The sequence below is a fragment of the Natrix helvetica genome, assembly GCF_964273705.1.
Source record: "Natrix helvetica genome assembly, chromosome: 2".
In the NCBI taxonomy this organism is placed as follows: domain Eukaryota; kingdom Metazoa; phylum Chordata; class Lepidosauria; order Squamata; family Natricidae; genus Natrix; species Natrix helvetica.
The window spans coordinates 233,014,133-233,035,059 of record NC_138552.1 but is presented as its reverse complement, the minus strand read 5'-3'; the positions used below and the strand labels follow the sequence as shown (position 1 = coordinate 233,035,059).

Genomic DNA, 20,927 nt, shown 5'->3' with positions numbered 1-20,927 from the left:
TGAGGAGGAAAGAAAGAAAGAAGTTTGTATAATGAGACCACCTTGATGGATTTCCTAGATGAACTGAGTCAAATTGAAAGAATTGCTACAAGGACAATCCACTGACTCTTCATTAAGAACAAAAACAAATGTGCCAAGAGATACGGCATTGATAAGGTAGAACTTTTATCATCTCTTTCCAAGCAAAGAGATTCAACAAGTGTTGACAAGCAAGATCCAAGAAATTACAGAATACTTCTTGGAAGACCTACTAATTATCACTAGGCAGGTTGAGGCATTTGTCTATGCAATGCCCAAGAATTAAACTTGAACACCAAATTAATTAATACAAGATGTTCAACCTGTGACATTTCAGCTGATCTGTAGACAAGAGTCTTTTGATAACATTTGTCCTAATTCTATTTCAAAATAAGCAAGTTGCAGCATTTACAACCTTCATCTTCTGATGTAAATATCTAATTCAGATTAAAGAGAAAGGAATTCCAATGAGGTGTCAGATGACTACTTCAATAATAATCACACACTGATCATTATAAGAGATTTGGAGCCTATAGTTTAAAGATACATTGTCCTAGATCAGTGATGGCGAACCTATGGCACGCGTGCCACAGGTGGCACGTGGAGCCATTTGTCAGGGCATGCAAGGCGCTGCCCTGTCAGCTGAGTTCACCCTTTTTTAAAGCTATTTTTCGCCCTCCCCAGGCTCCAGAGTCTTTATAGGAGCCTGGGGAGGGTGAAAAGAGGCTCCCCCCCCGAGGCTTCATGAGCTTCCCTGAAGCCTCCGGAGCGCAAAAAAAATGGCACTATGGGCAAACCGAAAGTTCGGGAACGGACTTCAGTGTCCTGAAGGTCCCTAAAGCCTCTGGAAGGCTTCCGGGTTGGCGGGGGAGGCTGCTTTTGCCCTCCCCAGGCTCCTATAAAGCCTCTGGAGCCTGGGGAGGGCAAAAAAAGCATGCAAAAATGGGGGAGCACTTGTAATGCATGTATGCGCATGGGGGGTCGCACATTGCATCATGGGTGCAGCCCACCTGCACACTACCCCCCTGCGCTCCCACTTATGGCACGCGAGCCAAAAAAGGTTCGCCATCACTGTCCTAGATGGTAAAGTGTGTTACAAAATTTTAACATGGTGATGCATAGCATGGTATTCTGAGGATGTATGTGGTGCTGAAAACTGCATGCAAAATGTAAATGTTTACATGGTAGGAGGGAAAATTATTTAGTATATATTTAATGCAGTGATGGGCATTAAATGCCTGGAAAGTGCACTTGATGTTGTGTTTTGCCTGGGACTTGATTCACAATTTGGGGAGCCCTGAGATTGCCCATGCGTTATTAGTAGTTTCCCACTACTGATTTATTGTAACCTTAATTAAATGTAAATAAAAGTTGTATTTATATTTTTTATGTAAAAATACGTAAAAAATAGACATGTGGTGGGGGAGAATGCAGCCCACAGCACATTATTCAAATACTACAGTAGCCCTTAGTCTGAAAAAAAATTCTGTACTCATATTTTAAAATTACGTTATGAACCTCAATGCATTAATTTGAAGGTGTTATTACTATAATGTCCTTTTGGGTTCATTATGAAATTGTGTTTCTGCATCTGGTCTGTTTATGATTCCACATTTTATGGCTTGTCATCACTCATTTAGTATATCAGATTCCTTTAAGAATAATAATTGCTTTGCCAACCAATAGCTAATCCGATCCAGGTTTCTTTGTCACATTTTGGATAATGAAGTACCTTCTGAATGGGTGTGTGTGTGAGTAGAATATCCTTTGGCTGTTACTCTCTAGAAACTGGTTTAATATCAATCGATATGCTCAATCACATATTAAGATATTTTATTTTGATACAGAGATAATATACAACACTAGATCAGAAGCCATTGAAATAGGCATTGCCTTTCACCAACGGTAGAAATCCATCACCACATTTTCATTCAGCTAAACCATGGCTGTTAAACTCGCAGCCTGCAGGCCAGATACGCATACGTGCTGGCTACCGCCACATCTAGTTTAGCAAAGGGGAAAAAAAGTTGTGATATGTCACGTGATTACGCTATGACAATAGTGAGTTTGAAACCCCTGAGTTAGACTATAATATTTTAGAATTGCTGAATATTATACATAGTCTAACACCACATAAAATTTTCTTCTCAAAATACTGTATGTATGACTGGTATATAGAGGAATAAGTCTTCTCTAAAGGATGCATTCCTTATCTTACAGCTTACCACATGTTTTGAACTCACTGAGTTGTTCTCTTGGTTACGTAAGTCAACTGGATGTCATGCATTGTAAAATCTTGTTGATTCTTCTTTTGGGGATCCCTATTTTGAATGTTGTCATCACAGGTACCTAACAAAGCAGGTGGAAAATAAGTTACCCCTCACTCATTCTTTTCTACTTTTTTTTTTTGCAATACAAACAACAAAACTGATTTTTTGCGATTTGAGACCAGAAAGCTATGTAACTAATTCTGCAATAGTTCATTAATAGTGTCATTTCTGGAATGTAATATTTGCCATTAATTCTTTGAATACTAGCTAATATCAGGAAAAGGAGATGGCGTTCCTATGTTAATATTCTCCTGTAAACTATGAAGACCCCATATAGTCATCTTCATGGAAAGCTCAGGACAATTTTCTGGTTCACACATACAGCTGTTTTAAATTTAGTGCCATCATGAAGTACTCATTATAGCTTAATGTTATATATGATCCATGCCACAATAGTTTCTTCAACTATGATTTTTTTTTAAAAAAACCTTGTGTTTAACAAAATGTGTGAATAAAACAAGCATTGTGCAAGTTCACTTTGAGTTCTAGTCTTCTCCTAAAAGAATGGTTATGGTTATTTGAAGGCAGAAAAAAAATCATACTGAAGTTTTCAGAGGATTAAACTCATTTTAAGAAAAAAAAAATCACTCAGTAGAGTGATTCTCAATAGAATTGCTCAGATTTGGCTTAAAAGCCCCTCAACACTGTTATAAAACTAGCTATTTTCAGTTTTGGCTTCTGAAGCACATCTGGAAGAACTTCCTGTTCAGAAAATTAAGTTCTTGAAAACCGACAGATCACCCTCAGAATAGATATACTGTACCAGGATAGATGGTTTTGCAGAAAGTTTTCTTCCTGGGAGGCTGGCTTTGGCCCATGCCTAATAGAAAACATCATACAAAGCTAATTCTCCTTCCGCTAAATGGATTTTCATGACCAGCTATCACACTACATCAGCCATTTTATGAAGTTCTTGTACCATCCATTTTGTAAATTGACACACACTTTCAAAATTGCTAAAATGTTGTAGCCCCAATTTTACATTATGTTTTGATATGTTATAACAGCTACCGGTAAGTCATTTTCAAAATAAATCATAACTTGGTACAATATGCAGACCACAAGAAGAAATTATGATATAGGAAGAGAAGTCTTGTCCAAAAAAAATAACAAAATCTCGCTATTTTCATGGTAAAAACACCAGTACTTAGTTTCCAAAAGGAGAGGAGTTATGATCTGTTCCCTTTTAAAATTCTTTATTCCTGTTTTCATTCAACATATTAACCAATGGTTTATTGAAACTTGTTTTCCTAAATTTAATCCATTTGCCTAAATTAAATCAACACACTGAGCTTTAAACCATGGGCGTCCAACCTTTTGACTTGCCTGGGCCACACTAAGTGAAGAGGGATTTTTGGGGGGCCACATATAAAACATATAATTTTATAATATAAAATCATATATTAAAAGTGCACAATGGTGTGAATCCACATTAACAACTGTCCAGGGCTGTGTGTGGCCCATTGTGCATGAGTTGAAGACGCCTGCTCTAAACAAACCATTTTGGCTGAATCTGCATAAGCTATTCAACCACAAACCAGCCATACATATTTTAGCCTAGCATGTTATAAAAGCTCAGATCAGTGGCAATTAATACACAAATTCATCTGCATACATTTAAGGATGCGCTATTTAAGCTGCAAGAATCTGAATAATTTTTGGAAGAGAAGTTGCAAGAAATGGTAAGTTTGGTTTCACTTAGTGTTGACTAAACTTTTGCAGTCTAGCCATGCTCCCACTTCCTCTCTGCTCACCAGCTCACACAAAACTAATGTGTGTGCATTTCTGCACCTCTGCCGTCTCCTCCACTGCTGTGTGTGTGTGTGTGCGCGCGCGCGCGTAGGCAGCGCACCTTTGAGGCTGTATTAACACCTTTTGATTCCCTAGACAAGCTCCTGCAGTTTTCTTAGCATGGTTTTCAAAAGTGGTCTGCCATTGCTGCTTCCCACGGGCTGAGAGCGTGTGACTCGTAGTGCTGTGACGACCATTCCAAACTGACTCGCATCTACACTTCAATCCAAAGTAAACCTCCTATAACGTAGATGCTAAGTAAAGCCCAAAGTCAGCGCCTCCTCCGGACACAACTGCTGTTGTTCTTACGGGAATGAGCCCTGCCAAGCTTTGGCTAAGAAATTCAAGGCCAAATGCCACGTTCAACACAGGTGGTTTACTTCAGGTTTACTTAGTAAAAAGCCCCGGGCCCAAGAGCACGCATTCTCTCCGTTTGGGGAAGGTACCGGGGATGCCGCTGCTTTGGCCCCGCCCAGGGAGAGGAATCCAGGCGGAGAAGCGCCGCTGCTTCAGGGAGCTTTCGGAAGGAGACCGCGGGCAGAACTACTCCTCAGGGCTGTCCTTCTCCGCGGCATTTCTGCACCGCCGCCGTCTCCTCCACCGCCTCTAACGGCCAGAGTATGGCGACCCCGGAGGCTGCTCCGACGGAATGGCGCTGCGGGCTTCCCTCCACGACTCTGCTGCTGTTCCTCTACCTGAGCTACCTGCTGCTGGGCAGCGCCGCGTTCTGGGCGCTCGAGTCGCCCCTGGAACGCGACTTTACGGACCAGCTCCTGAAGGAGAAATGGGAGCTCCTGTTGAACTTTACTTGCCTGGAACGGGAGGCTCTGGAGCGACTCTCGGAGGTACCGGCGAGACCGAGATGGCTGGGTGGCTGGGGCGGGCTGGAAGGAAAAGGAGGTGAGGACTCCGGGCAGTTTAGCCTAAAAGGCACTCCACGTGCAGCTGGAGGCAGCCTTTCCTTCACCTGTTCCCAGTTTATCTATATTGGCGGTGAAATCAGACGGGGGACCAGCTCTTTGAAGCAGCTCTTTGGTGGGAAGGAAAGGATATTAGGAGAACTGGTTTATCTAAGGTAGAAATAAGGAGGAATTTTCTGACAGTGAGAGCAATCAACCAATAGAACAGTTCGCCTTCAGAAGTTGTGGGAGCTTCAGCACTGGAAGCTTTCAAGAAGAGACTGGACTGCCACCCGTCAGAAATGGTGTAGGGCTGTGATGGCGAACCTACGGCATGCGTGCCCAAAGTGGCATGCAAAGCCATGTCACCCAGCACGTGTGGCCTTGCCTGTTTGCCTTCCAGGTTTCTGGTGCCCAGGTGGCACGACAATCAGCTTTCCTTCGCTTGCCAGGCAATGCCAAAAAACAGTGTGCGCATATGCACTGGCCAGCTGATTGTTGGGTGCATCTGTGTGCCAGGATCTGGAAGTTCAGCTTTTCTGGAGTGTGATCCCTTCACACGCGCAGCAGTGCTAAAAAACGGTGTGTGCACGGCCAGCTGATTGTCGAGTGTGCATGCATGCCAGAACCCGGAAGATTGGCTTTTCCAGAGCGTGGCCCCCACGAGTGTGTACACACACAACCTTTTTGCACGACCTTATTGGCATTCGGTGCTGAAAGGTTTTGCCATCACTGGTGTAGGGTCTCCTGCTTGGGTGGGTTTATTTATTTATTTATTTATTTATTTATTTATTTATTTCTTAGATTTTTAGACCGCCCCTCTCCCAAAAAGGGACTCGTTGGTTGGTGGTGGGTTGAAATAAATGATCTATAAAGTCCCTTCCAACTCTGTTATTCTGTTAATGTGATCCTATAAATGTTCTTTCTTTTCAATCAATTAGAGCCATTAAGGAAGAAACTGAGGTTCCCAGATCTAGAGCCTTTGTCTAGAGCCCAAATCTAGAGTACTGTAGGAGATGAGAGATCCTTTTCAGAGCATGGTAGATCTTTTTCTGAGAAGCTGTCAAATGTTGCTATCTAAGCTTTTGTTTGTCAATGCACTGACCTATAAAGCATCCAACCAAGCACCAGCCGAGTGCATTGTGCAAACCCAGACTGTGTGTGATTATAATGGAATGTATTAACGTGAACTCAGGCAACTCAGGTATGAGAGCAAACCATAGTTTAGTTAGTAAGCACATCCCAGAAGCATTATGTTTGTTATCAGCTTATCATTGAAGCAATTAGATGCTTGAAGGAAGTAAGCAGAAATTTGATTCCAGTATTTCTTTCACTTCTTTAAAAGTGGAGTCTGTACTTTGCCCTAATACTTGGAATGGAAAGGTTTTGTAGGACTGTTTCTTTATTTGAAATTTCCTTACTTGTAAGGCTTAATTGGTTTTACAAATTGAATATGAGACAGATGGAAATACCACCAAATTCAGTGGAGTTTAGACTGGGCTAACTATGCACAGAATTGAAGTTACACCCCATAAATGTTGCAGTGAGATTTTATGAGTGGTTGGTTGGTTGGGTGGTTTGGATTTCTGTGTTTCACTATGATTTAACAAGAGTTAAAAATAATATAGTAAAAAAAGGAAATTTATAACATAGGTGAGACTACTAGACTAGGAGGTAGAAGAAAATGTAAAACATCCTCCAGAAAGAAAGGAAGGAAGAAGAAAAAGGAAACTAATTCATTACAAATAGTTTTATTTACTCATTTGTTTTTATTTATCAAATTCCAAGAGAACCCAACATCTTGGCAATTCTTTGCAGCTTATAAATAAAAAGACAATGCATTTTTAAGAATAATACAAGTGACCAGAGGAACAAGATATCAACTATAAACCAATTATAATTAATTGTGGTTCCCTGGAAGAACAACTAAGTCTTTAAAAATTTCCTAAACAATAAAAAGACCATACAAATCTCTGTAAAGCCAGCTTCAGGCTAAGGCCAAGTGGGCACTGGTTAAGGCATTAATTTTAAGAAGTTAAGAATTTTAACGCTGCGGGGGAAACCCTGTGAATAACAATGAAAGTGAAAAACAGTAGTGGAGTACTTCCTAAGTCAGCATGCTCACTCAAGGGGTAAATATAGGTATTCCTCGATTTACGACCACAATTCAGCTCAAAATTTCTGTTGCCAAGAGAGACATTTGTTAAGTGAATTTTGCCCCATTTTAAGACCTTGCTCGCCACTGTTAAGTAAATCACTTTAGTTATTACGTTAGTAACATAGGTTAAGTGGATCTGGCTTCCCCATTGACTTTGCTTGTCAGAAGGTTGAAACAGTGATCACATGACCCTGGCACACTGCGGCCGTCATAAATATGAGTCAGTTCCAAGCATCTGATTTTGAATTTTGACTACATGACCACCAGAATGCTGCAGCAGTCGAAAGTGTGAAAAACAGTCATAAGCCACTTTTTTCAATGCCATAAGTTTGGTCCCTAAACAATTTTTTATAAGTTCAGGACTACCTGTATAATTTTGCAGTGTAAATAGGTGAAAGTGTTCAAGCAAACAAAAAAAATTGTCTGTGTCTGAAAAACATAACTGTGAAGCTTAAAAATTAGAATTAAAGAAACAAGAAGTTGCCACTTTGAAATTCCTAACAAATCAGAAGATGAGCCAAATTGTAGGGATGCCAGAATATGATTTTGGTTATATGCCAAAATATCTAGAGCTACTAGGTGTAAGCTGCTGGAGAGGATGGGTTTTGAACTTTTTGTTTCCTTCTTAGTTTTTTATGGTCTCTTTTGAATAGTGCATAAAAGGCATGAATAGACATAGAGATAAACCATATTTATACAGCATTCAAAATAAATTTTCTTAGTGTTACTTTATGCCTTTGCAGCTATTGTAAATATTTTATTAAAAGGCTAAGGATATTTTCCTTAGCCTTTGATTGTTGGATTTATCAAGTTTGTTATTATCAACATGGGAGAAACCTTGAGGTATAATATCTGTGATAAGACACAATTAACCTTTATGGCCTTTTCTCGGTGTTCTTAAACGTAAATTTAAGATTAATATTTACCTTATATAGTGTTACGGGTATTTTATGTTTTTATAAGGTTAAGAAATCAGAATTTCACTTAGAAAAGGCAAAGGCCATCTGCCTTCAAAACAATACATGCCTGACTCACCCCATTCTCAACTTTAGGTATTACTTTAAAAAAACTTTGATTCAAATGTTACTTACAACATGCATTGTATTCTCAGGAGGAAAAAAAATCTTTCTTAGTCCAATGGGTTTATTCCTAACCAAGTATGTTTGGGATTTCATCCTCAGACAAGCTGTCCCTGGTCTTCTTTTTGTCTTCATACCCATGTAAATGAAAAGGGATTATGATTACACTGCATATGTTGGCTGTGCTCCCTAAGTCTTGTATGTACAGCTTCTGTTCTCTATCTCACATTCGGTTGAATGTAACTACAGTTCCATTTTACGTCTTATTATTTTTGATATAGTGTAAGATTTGTTACAGAAGGGTTATTTTATTTATCAAATTTAGACAGTGTCTCCTTCTCACTATGCAAGTGACTGGGTGATTTACACATGTAAACAATAAGTTCTACTCCTGCCTTAGGTGTGAAAGCCAGCTGGGTGCCTTTGGGTCAGTCACTCACTCTCATTCTGGCCCATCTCACAGGCCTGTTGTAGTGAAAATAGGAGGAGGAAGGAATATTATGTGTGTTTGCCATCTTAAATTGTTTATAAAATAATGAGGGATATAAATATAAAACATAAAGACAGGACTAAAATACTAACTTGGCAAAAGATGGTCACATACAGGAATGAAACAGTTCTAGCTGAAGAAATTTTGTGAGTTTTTATTATATTAAGTAGCCAGATGTTTCAGAGTGCAAGTCATTCATAGTTATCACTACAGAGATTGGAAAGAGGTAGAAGCATTCAATTGCGATAGATGTAAGACTAACCTGGAAAAATAGCATGTAAGGAATGCATGAAAGTGTTCATTTCAGGCTTCCTTGTACCTGATTGCTTTAGACATCTTCACATATGTTTATGTTTGAAAGGTGGTGATAAATGGGTAGGTAGCTTAGAGATCATTTATTCTATCCTCTGCTTGCAGCAACTCTGACAAGCAATCATTCTGCCATTGTGAGATGATCTGTATCAAAGGAGAACTCACTATTTCATTTGGCTCCCACGTTCATCTCTGGAAAAGATTCTGGAAAAGATAATCAAGCAACGAATTAGCGAACACCTAGAAGCAAACAAAATAATAGCCCAAAGCCAACATGGGTTTGTCAAAAACAGATCATGCCAGACTAATCTTATTGCATTCTTTGACATTAGTGGACCAGAGGAATGCCGTCGATATAGTTTACTTGGACTTCAGTAAGGTATTTGATAAGGTAGACCATAACCTACTACTAGGTAAAGTAGAAGAATGTGGGTTGGACAGCATCACCACCAGATGGATTCGTAACTGGCTGACCAACCGCACTCACCGTGTAGTCCTCAATGGAACTGCATCTACATGGAGGGAGGTATGTAGTGGAGTACCCCAAGGCTTTGTTTTGGGCCCAGTACTCTTCAACATCTTCATCAATGATTTGGATGAGGGAATAAATGGGGAACTCATCAAATTTGCAGACGACACCAAGCTGGCAGGAATAGCCAACACTCCAGAAGATAGGCTAAAGATACAGAAGGATCTTGACAAACTTGAGCATTGGGCACTATCTAATAAAATGAAATTCAATGGTGAAAAGAGTAAGGTTCTACATTCAGGCAACAAAAGCAAAATGCACAGGTACAGTATAGGTGGTACTTGCTCAACAGTAGTAACTGTGAAAGGGATCTTAGGGTCCTAGTGGACAACCATTTAAATATGAGCCAGCAGTGTGCAGCAGCTGCCAAAAATTCCAACACAGTTCTAGGCTGCATCAACAGAGGGATAGAATCAAGAACATGTGACGTGTTAATACCACTTTATAATGCCTTGGTAAGGCCACACTTGGAATACTGCATTCAGTTTTGGTCGCCACAATGTAGAAAAGATGTGGAGACTCTAGAAATAGTGTAGAGAAGAGCAACAAAGATGATTAGGGGACTGGAGACTAAAACATATGAAGAACGGTTGCAGGAACTGGATATGTCTAGTTTAATAGAAAGAAGGACTAGGGGAGACATGATAGCAGTGTTCCAATATCTCAGGGGTTGCCACAAAGAAGAGGGAGTCAAACTATTCTCCAAGGCACCTGAGGGTAGAACAAGAAGCAATGGGTAGACACTCATCAAGGAGAGAAGCAACTTAGAACTGAGGAGAAACTTCCTGACAGAACAATTAATCAGTGGAACAGCTTCCCTCCAAAAGTTGTGATTGCCCCAAAACACTGGAAGTCTTTAAGAAGATGTTGAATAGCCATTTGTCTGAAATGGTATAGGGTTTTCTGCCTAGGCAGGGGGTTGGACTAGAAGACCTCCAAGGTCCCTTCCAACTCTGCTATTGTATTGTATCTCCTGGATGGAAACTAATCAGGAATGAAAGCAAATCAAGGACAGAAGCAACCTAGAACTAAGGAGAAATTTCCTGACAATTAGAACAATTAATCAGTGGAACAACTTACCTCCTGATATTATAAATGCTCCAACACTGGAAATTTTTAAGAAGAGATTGGACAATCATTTCTTGTGAAATGGAATCAGGTATGCTGCTTATGTAGTGGGTTGGATTAGAATATCTCCAAGATACCTTCCAACTCTGTTAATCTGTTATTCCTCTTTCAAATTTTTGCAACTTAGTTTTTGTCAAAGTAGTGTGATCCATTATCCACTATACCTTGATATAGAATCATATTGGAAATTCTTATTTGTGTTGTTCCTAAATATTGTCAGTATTGTTGTAAAACTACTGAAACTCACTCATATCATTCATGTAGTTAGTCTAATGTCTATGGAATAAAAGTTGTCTTCTTGGTGGTCATCCTGTGTGACTATTTAGATAGAAGGGGCTGGAATTCCACAAGCCAGTAATGAAAATTGGGGGCAATTGAATGATCCATATTATTAATAACTATCAAAAATTCTAACAAAACCAAAGCTGGTCTTACAGATTGTACAGTAGAATATCCACTTGCTCCTTAGCAGTTGCATATCTCTAAAGTCATGATACTAGTTAACATATTTGCATTATGACAACTCTGTCCCAGTCACCATGGACCATAGTGGCTAAATTAATTCTATAGCCTTAATGGAACTGTGTTTTTTTTTGTTTATTATATTTATATTTCAATGGAACTTAAGAGAGTCTCTAGGATACTGTTTTCTTACTTTACCCCATTTTTATCCCTATAACAATTCTTGGAGTTAGATGTGGTGACAGGTCTAAGTTGTCTGTCTTTTTGGGTTACTAAAGGACAAGTGAATCAAGAAGAAGTCTTATTTATAGATGTCCTAATACATCTTTGTAAAATAACCTTTATCAGGCATGTTTTTATCTTTATAGAGAACATAAATGCTGCATTTAAAACTTAGGTGGCATGAGGGCTGCATTTCTTTGGAAGAAAATATCTGGTTTCTACCAGCCTTTCATTAATTAAGATCATAGAAGATATCGCTTTCTGAAGATTTTTCGAAAAAGAAGACCATACTGGTCAGGGCTTCATTTCTTAATCTGCTAATTAAGGGGTTTCTCCTTATCAGCACATTGTAATTGCTTTTTAACTCTGATTTCAGTGTTTCATTCTTTGTTTTTATCTTTTATTTTCTGTATATGCTGCCTTCAAATCTGTTTCTCTAAGGGATGGGCAATAAGGATTACTTTAAAATACAGTCCATTCTCTTAAGGGTTAGTTGTCCTTCAAAGTTATAATTTCTTATAGTCATTGTTACAAAGTTATATAGCACGGATTCTGCTAAATCTTTAAAGGAGGATTGGGGCAAGATATTAGATTCTGGTCAAACCAGCTAAACATAGAAAATGAACTAATTTACAAAGGAAACTACATGCCTTGATTCAGAATGAAGTTTGTGTTCAGTGGAACTTATTCCAGGAAAGTGGGAATAGAAATGCAACTTTGGACTATTTTGTAGACAGAAATCCTCATCCATGACTTCTCTTTTTAAAATCTTTTTCACAGACTATCATCCAAGCCTACAAGAGTGGACTTTATCTTAAAGGAAATACAAGTCTGGGCAGATGGGACTTTGTCGGCTCCTTCTTTTTCTCAGTTTCTACAGTAACAACCATCGGTAGGAGTCATAGAATACCAGTTTGCAGAAAATGATGTGAAATAATTATAGCACAAACTAAGCCTTTTTTATCCTATTCTGTAGCAGAGAGAGGTACAGCTGAAGAAGAAAAGTTGGGGCGTGTCTTAGAATATTTCTGTAGTCTTTCTCCTGCTGCTTTATTTGCATTTGATGGAAAATTTAATAAAATGCATGATAATTCACAAATCCACAAATAATCTCTGCTCAGAATGAAGCAGATGTGATTCTAAAGACATATTTGCTTTAAGCTGCACATTTTAGCCATGTTCCTAGCATCAGTTGAGTACATAATACCACCAGGGGGCATAAAAGATTTCACTCAAAGCAAATGCCAGTTATAGATAACTTTCACAGGATTCCGACTCCAGTAATTAGGAACATGCACCAAATCATACCATATTTCCCCGAAAATATGACCTGTCCTTTAACTAAGGCCTTGCCACATTTTTCGGGTGGGCAAAAATATAAGCGCACCCCCGAAAATAAGCCCCATGGACAATCCCCCCTCCAGCCAGGCAGAGCACCGCTCACTGACCTAGTGGTATCCCGAAGGCATCAAGCTGGGGGGAGGGGGGAAAGGTGCTCATGTTTGGTGCCTTCGGGATACTGCTAGGTTGGGGAGTGGCATTCTGCCTCGCCGGAGGGGGGAGTTGCCGGGTGGCTGCTCCCTTGGGAGCGGACTCCAGAAGAGCCAGGCACAGCCTCAGGGGCGAAGCAGCCATGAGGTTACCATGCTCACCAGCAGCCACCCGGCAAACCCCCTCTCCAGCCGGGCAGAGCGCCATTCACTGACCTAGGGGTATCCCTAAGGCACCAAGCCACGTGGAACTCTGCCCGCCCCCCAGCTCCCGCAGCTTGGCACATTAGGGATATCCCCTAGGTCAGTGCATGGAGCTCTGCCCGGATGGAGAGAGGGGTTGCACGAGTGCCTGTTCCACCCCCAGCAAGCATGCCTCCCAGCCTCACCATGCCCTGGTCCAGCTCTCCCTGCAGGGCTGGGGCTTACAAACTCCAAAACTGCCGAGTCTTCCAGCAGCGGCCACTCTAGGAGTGCACTCTATGGTTGTGGGCTGGCTGCCAGACAGAGAGTCTTCCAGATAGAGAGTCTTCCGGCAGCCAGCCCACAACCATAGAGTGCACTCCTAGAGCAGCCGCTGCTGGAAGACTCGGCAGCTGAGTTTTGGAGTTTGGAAGCTGGAGAAGTTATGCGCGGAGCGCAGCTATAGCAGCGGTGCCCTGGCCCTGCAGGGATAGCTGGTCCAGGGCATGGTGAGTCTGGGAGGCATGCTTGCTGGGGGCAGAACAGGCGCTCGTGCAACCCCCTTCTCCAGCAGGGCAGAGCTCCATGCATCCCTAATGTGCCAAGCCGCGGTAGCTGGGGGGCGGGCAGAGTTCCACATGGCTTGGCGCCTTAGTGATAACCCTTAGGTCAGTGAATGGCGCTCTGCCCAGCTGGAGAGGGGGTTTGCCGGGTGGCTGATCGTGAGCGTGGTCACCTCATGGCTGCTTCACGCCTGAGGCTGTGCTTGGCTCTTCGGGAGCCCGCTTGCAAAGGAGCAGCTGCCCGGCAACTCCAAAACAATAAGCCCTCCCCTCATAATAAGGCCCAAGCCATATTTTGTGGGTCAAAAGAAAATAAGACCCTGTCTTAATTTCGGGAAAACACGGTACCAAAAGTTGTTTGAATCCAGTTATTTAATAACTTTTATAGAAAGTAACTTGCTAAAGGATCTTGGCCATGAGAGTTTATGATCCAAACCTATAGGGGGGTGGTCTAAGTCCGATCCTCAATCCTCGGACCATGGACCGGCCCGCAGCATGCTAGCAACCAGGCAGTGCAAACAAGCGAAGCCCCATCCACGGGATGCAGGCAACATGCAAAACCACACCCCCTCCAGTCTACGGAAAAAAACTTTTCTCCATGGTTGGGTGGGCATTGGCCTAGACAGAGCAAAATGTGCTGCTCACACTCAGATCCTTGATTGTGGTTGTTTGATATTTGCTCATAGCCTTGGACTTCTTTAGAACCCATGAGGTAAAATGTTCATTGCATAAATTAAGAAGCCAACTCTGTTTATAACCAAAGTGCTTTCATCTCTGGGTTTTCAAATATTATCTTGGACACTCTGTCTCCTTTGAATACATGGATAGCCTTAACATGGGCTATAGAGAACAAACCATTCACCAAAGTCATGGCTTAGGGTGGTAAGGCATTCCTATCTTTGTGCCATATTACTCTGTCCTTTTTTCCGTTTGGATGTAAATACAGGCACACACATACAAACAGTTTCTCTGATTGTGAACAGCATAAGTCATGTATATCAGGCTACAGGTATATAAGGGGATATATATGTTTGCATCACTCTGCTGCTTGCTCTTTTTGTGCTGTTTGGTGTTTGTTTCCTATTTAAAATCCAGGCATGTAGACACAATAAAGAGCAAAAGAGTGAGGAGGAATCAACCTGTAGACCTTACCCCTCTACCCTGCCTATATTGTAAAAGGAAAAAACAGATCTGTACGCAGACCTCCCTGTGTCGTACTGGTAATGTCTATACCTACAAAGATCTATTTTAAGATGCATGAATTGAGTGTCAAAGGCATAATGTGCAGCAGGTTTTTAATTGAAAAAAAAAATCAGCAACAAGGACAGCATTTTAACTCTTGGCTGTGTACTTAATGAGTCACAAGATGGCAGTGTTATCTTACTCTGCAGCTGCCTTCTGCTTAAATAGGCACTTAATGATTAATCATCATTTAAGCAGCACATTTGTCTCAAATAAGACTAAATTAGAGACTTGAGGCATATCATGGGCCATATTCCATGCTTCACCAAATTAATGCTTTTTCCATACACAATTGCATGGGGATATATGCAGAAAACAATTTTTTCCCCCTTGAAAACGTGGTGGGTATGTAAACTAAAAGCTGCAATAGTGCAGTTATTCCAATGTTTTAACAATCTATCAACTCCCAATTAAGCACAGAAATTCTTAAAGAGGTTTAGCAGCAATTATTTTTCAAGCATTTGAAAGGAAATTTTAAATAAAGATATTGGAAAATGAGAACATTTAATTGTAGCCAGTTCATTTCTGAGAGAAGAGGTGTGGTATCGGAAGTCCTCTGAAAAATTAGCATCCAATTAAATGTTTTTACTATAAGAGAAAATGGGAATTATTACACGCATAGGGAATCAACCGCTTAAATTAATGAATTTAATTAACAAATTGCATTTAGCTTTGATTGTGTCCCTACCAATTCTATTGCCCTGGTTCCAACCACTTATTGGAGTAACAGACTTAAAACTCTGAACAATGCTTGGCCCTGCATAAGATTATATATTTTATAGATTTCTAACTTGGGGCTGAAGTAATGCCTGGTTCCTAGTACTGCCCAGCCCCTTCCCTGAAATGGGGAAGGGGCTGGGCAGAAATAGCCTCTTCAGTCCAAACTGAAATAGAAGAGAAAGAGATTAGAAAGCTGCTAAGTCTTTTCCATATTTCTACTTCCAGGGAACAGCTAAAAACACACCAACTGTGCCTAACCTTGATTTCAGATTGGTAAAGATTGGATACAGAACTACTACTTATGACCGCAATTGAGTCTGCAATTACAATACGTTGGGATGGCTGAAAAGCAGCGCATTATGTGACTGACCTGATTTTTTTCCAAACCTTTTTTTTGGGGGGGAAGGCAGTTGTTACGTGAACATAGCAGTCTTAAAGTAAATGCTGTGGCTATTAAGCTAACCCATTGTTTGCTATGGGTCATTTTTACCGGAAACAAGAAGTAAACACTGATTTTCAGCAAAAATGTGAATCGTGATCATGTGACTGTGGAACACTGCAAATAGCTGTGAATGTGGGCTGGTGTTGAATTGAGATGAAATACATGTAAAGTCTGCAGAAAAACCAAACAATTCCCTGATGATGAAAACTGGGGGTGCCCTGTCAAGTACAGGGAGTGTAAAATAAGAGAGGGCAAAGTCCAAAGTCACCCCCCCCCCCAAAGTCTGCTACTGGAGTTTACAACTGAGAATTGCAGTTAGCCTATAGTTTTCAGATTTGGCAGTGAGATTAAAATGTTAACTTGTCTGGATCAGACTTGCTGGCTTCCCTGAAGTTTGAGGCATCAAGAAAACCCATTAAAGTTCCTGGAAACTTTAGATTTCAAAGATTCTCTCATCTTTGACTCAGCAGCATCCCTTGAAACAAGGACTAGGATGGGATGCTAAACTGCAGATAAAAAAAACCGAATACACTCTTTGCCTCTGAAATCTTTTGTTTGAGCTAGTTCAAAGAGAAGAATGGCAACGGGAGTATTAGGATCATCCTTTCAGCCAGATTTGTAAAACTAAGATTTTGAAAGTACACCGCAAGGGTACAGTTGAGTGCGAATTTCACAAGCTTCATGTACCCAGGCATCTTTGGGAGAAATACTTGTCTGTTGAAGGTGAATCCAACGGTTAGAACCACTTTCTGCACTGGAATAATCTTTGTCAAAGGCTGAGCAATTCCTACTTTATTGAGACATTAACAAAATTGGAGAGAAACATTAAGGAAAATGCCTGACTCTTCCCAGTTGTTTCATGAAAGTTTTAGTAAAAAAAAAATCTGTTTGGGCACAGGCACTTGAAAGAAAGATTGGACCATAATATATATAAAATGATGTTTCAGATTTGGGTATGCAGCAACTATTATCACTTTGAAGACACTAGATGGCAGCACAGGATCAATGGGAATGCTTAGTATTCAGTCATTAGTGTTCCAGGAATCAAATCTATAATACACCCTCTTTCCTATGTCTGCTGATTTTGAACAGCTGGAGTTACTGGGGTAAAAGCATTTTCTAATCCTTATCAATTGAATCTCTAAAATAAGATTGAAGTCTAGTTAAAAGTTTATAGAGTTTATAGAGATTCGGTCATCCAGGTCATGGTTGTCCCAAAGGTGCTTTTTCAGGAGACAACTGGATTTTCTTGCTTTTTTCTTTGAAGACATTTTGCTTCTCATCCAAGAAGCTTCTTCAGCTCTGACAGGATAGTGGGGAATGGAAGGATTTATATTCCTTGCAGACAGCTGGTCATCTGCATCCTTTTAGAAAGTCCTTGAAGCACTTGGAGGTTTTCTCTGTGTCTTCAGGTTCACCCGAACAGGGCTCTTGGTTCCTGTAGTCTGCAATTTTTCCTCTGGAAATCCATTCCTACTCCCACACCATTCAAAGGCTGAATTTACTTGTTTTGAAGTTTAGTTGTTTGTGTGTATGGAAAAATGTAAAAAGTTGTCCTGATCCAGCCTACAGTGCTATCCAATCTACCAATTGGTACTTGCTGGTTACTAGACGCTCTGGGAAACCTTATACAAATGGCATCAGCCACCACTCTCAGTTTCCCACCAGCTGTGTTTGGTCCTGAAGAAAAAGCTTAAAGCTCTTACTGTTGATTACCATTGATATAATTATTCTCCGGTTCAAATTTTAGATTCATGGAGGAAATTATTTTTAATTTTAGGGTGCAATGTAACTTAATTCTTGTTGGGATATGATTTTCAATAAGTTCAGTTAACTATATTCTTTAATCATAATTGAATTAAAGTTTATGATACAATGTGTGACAAAATAATGTAGCAAGTTTTAACCTGCCAAATTAATGTAATACAAAAGAGTTGGGCTGTGTGTTGTGTTTTTGACTGAGAACTGAGGTTAGTTTGCAAAAATTGGGAATTATTCCAAGAATTCTGCAAATTTCAGAAATAAACTGGTAGATACCTTTTAAGTTATTTTTCCTTCCTCTACATTTTCACAGCCATATCAAGTTGGGGTAGGGGGAGAGAAAGAACAGGAAACTAGCTAATAAAACGAATGGTACATGGGGTACTCCTAAACTGTTGGTCGCTGTCTATAATGTGTTTGATATGACCTGTCAACAGAAATGGTAGGAAGGTTTTTCCTTATATATGCATTCATTCTGATCAAAGAAATAATCAGCACAGAAGCTGTTAGATCGGATAAAGGAAAGGCACACTCAGGCTTAGGCAACAACAGCTCTTTATTAATGCAGTAGCAACTATGTACAATCCAGCGAAGGTTCAGTCTGACAGCAGCCCTTTTATAGGGAGCTGTCAGACCCTTCGACCAATCAGGTTGAATCTCTGTTCCCGTAGGAACAGAGGACCTTGGTGGAAACCATTATAACTGATTCTGGTATCTAACAGAAGCCATTTCAACAGGTATTATTTTCTGATATGTGTGTGTATTAGGGCCACTGCATCTAGGCTGCCAAAAAAATGGATGACCACTAGATGGACACAAAAAAATACTGAATGTTAGAAGGGGTTATTGTTGTTGTTTTTTGGGTTGGTTTTGTGCTCTACTTGTCACCTTACAGCTCAGATATTATAGCTTTAATGCATACAAATACATAATTCTCTGGAACATTTTATGGGCCTGTAACTAGTCCCAAGACAATATATAATCTTTATTCCTTGTTGACTTACAAAAGATTGTTGCATTATTAAATTGCAATCTGTTCTTCAATATTAGAAATACTTGGAGCTGAGTCGCAGAGACATTTTAGAACTGTCTGCTCAGATTAGCTCTGCTTGCACTAGCAACAGCAGGAACTAGAATTGGTATTGTGTACAGATGGGAGAACTGGAGAAAGGGTAAGATCATTCTTGTAAGACTGTTTATAGCATTTGGCTTGGTGAGTGATAAGTAGGAACAGACCAGTCAGATGAAAAATTCTAGGACACGGTACATTGTGGCTTAGTTCACATAACAGATTAAGGCCAAAATAAACTACATTAAAGCTTTTCGATTGCTGTGTTAGCCATATAAATTTATTAAATAAAATAAACCTTTGTAAAATAAGAATAGTGACTTAATGCAGTATTTCTTAAAATTTTCAAGACCAAACAATGTTAATTTGTACATTTTGTAAAAAAAAAAAATACTATAAGGAACTTGTATTACTGTTTCTTTTAAAAGGAAATAAAAGTAATATTGAAATAAAAATCTATTTAAATAATATTTAAAGTATATTTTCCCTTACATTTAATATATTTAGAAATCTTAATGGGATGCAAGAATATGATTATTTCATAAATGTTGTCAGTGACATTGTTAAACAGACTCAGGCTTTACGTTACACTCTGTTTCAGTAAGGGTCCTTGGTTGCAGTAAGTATGTCAACCGTAGTTATAATCAATTTTTCACAAAGAAATTCTGAAGAAGATAGTAAAGCCAACAGTGACTCCGCAAGTGCTTGCAGAATATCTTCAGGCTGTTTAAGAAAAGTTGGTGTTCCTTGGAAGAAAGCTTAAAATTAGTTTAATGTGTTGTGCAGACCCAGTCAATTGTAGTATATCTGATAAACTTTTGTTAAACAAACCATGGTTTAGCATATGCAAATCTAGTTTGTGACTTGGCTTAGTTTTTTTTAATGGTTTTTTTAGTATGCCCTGTTCTCTGCCATATTTGAACACGTTCAAACATTTGCTGATTTGCTTTGCAGCCCCAATGGATAATCCTACCTATGTAGCCTCTTTTTTCACGGTGTGTACATTCTCTAAAGTAATATATCACAAGCAAAAGTGCTCATACAGTAGTTGGCTTATATTTGTCTTGCAACTCAACCACGACCACTTTATAGATCCAGTCTTACCGGATAAACACCTTATTCTTTCAGAATCAGCTGACACCATGAGTTAACTTTATGGAAGAATCGGCTGTAAGAACAAGGACTCCAAAATACTGTACTGAATACTTCATTGATCAAACTAGAAAAGCTTTCAGTGATTTAGTTGTGTAACTAGGATTTATGCAATTGACTAGAAATATTTTTTTTGTATCCCTTTGTAGTGCCTAAAGATCACTTTTCAGTTCTTTTGTTTAGATTTTGTTTTGCTCCCTATATATCTGAATTCACAGTTATTTCCAAGTTCATCATGCCACAAGCTTCCCATTCCATGACCATAATTCAACCAGTCTCGCAGAATGAAAATTTGGTTGCTCTTGATAACAAAGGCAAATAATTGATCACAAAAGGAAAATATTTGAAGTACGGCAGACTGTGACAATTACATTTGATCTGGTAGTGGAGAAAATCCAAAGGCAGAATAACTGCTTTTTCTAAAATAATGTACAGCTTCTGGTAGCAGAACAGAAAGGAAGATATAATTCTTCCTGCTTTTCTGTTTGTTTGCTTGTTTTTACCCCTTAAATAGAAGAGAGGAAAAAATGATGAAAGGGAATATGGAAGGGCTTTACTTCTTCTAAATTCATATTGTATTTAGAGTGCCACCAGAACTATCCAACATCAGATGCGCCCAAGAAATATTGATTATGCATCCATCTATATCTATATAGAAGACATTTACAGTCTCTCCCTAGCTTTTCGCCATTCTTGAAGAAAACCAAAATTCCAGTGGCCTCAGGTTGACATTCTAAGGCTTTAGGAATAGAATCTAAATATATGGAAAATCTTTAGGTGGCTCATTCAGTAGGTGGTGGTGATAAATTCAAAGATTCTGGCCCTTGCAAGCAAATTAACATATGTACTAGAATAAATGTTTCATTTCATTGATACAAACTACAGGT

General features: G+C 39.7%; 1 protein-coding gene and 1 long non-coding RNA gene across 3 annotated transcripts in view; one reads left to right on the top strand and one right to left on the bottom strand.

Moving 5' to 3' along the window:
• Positions 1 to 5,017, bottom strand: part of LOC309385989 — a 60,598-nt gene extending 55,581 nt beyond the window's left edge. The window contains exon 1 of the long non-coding RNA XR_014174323.1: positions 4,952 to 5,017. This is a non-coding gene — a long non-coding RNA (uncharacterized lncRNA). The remainder of the gene's footprint in view (positions 1 to 4,951) is intronic.
• Positions 4,049 to 20,927, top strand: part of KCNK17 (potassium two pore domain channel subfamily K member 17) — a 35,488-nt gene continuing 18,609 nt past the window's right edge. The window contains exons 1-2 of one of the 2 annotated variants that reach the window (XM_081940844.1): positions 4,053 to 4,984; positions 12,199 to 12,310. In XM_081940844.1, the coding sequence (XP_081796970.1) occupies positions 4,760 to 4,984; positions 12,199 to 12,310 (337 nt within the window). In that variant the 5' untranslated portion in view covers positions 4,053 to 4,759. Of the gene's footprint in view, positions 4,985 to 12,198; positions 12,311 to 20,927 lie in introns of both variants that reach the window. The other variant, XM_081940845.1, reaches the window with a different exon arrangement.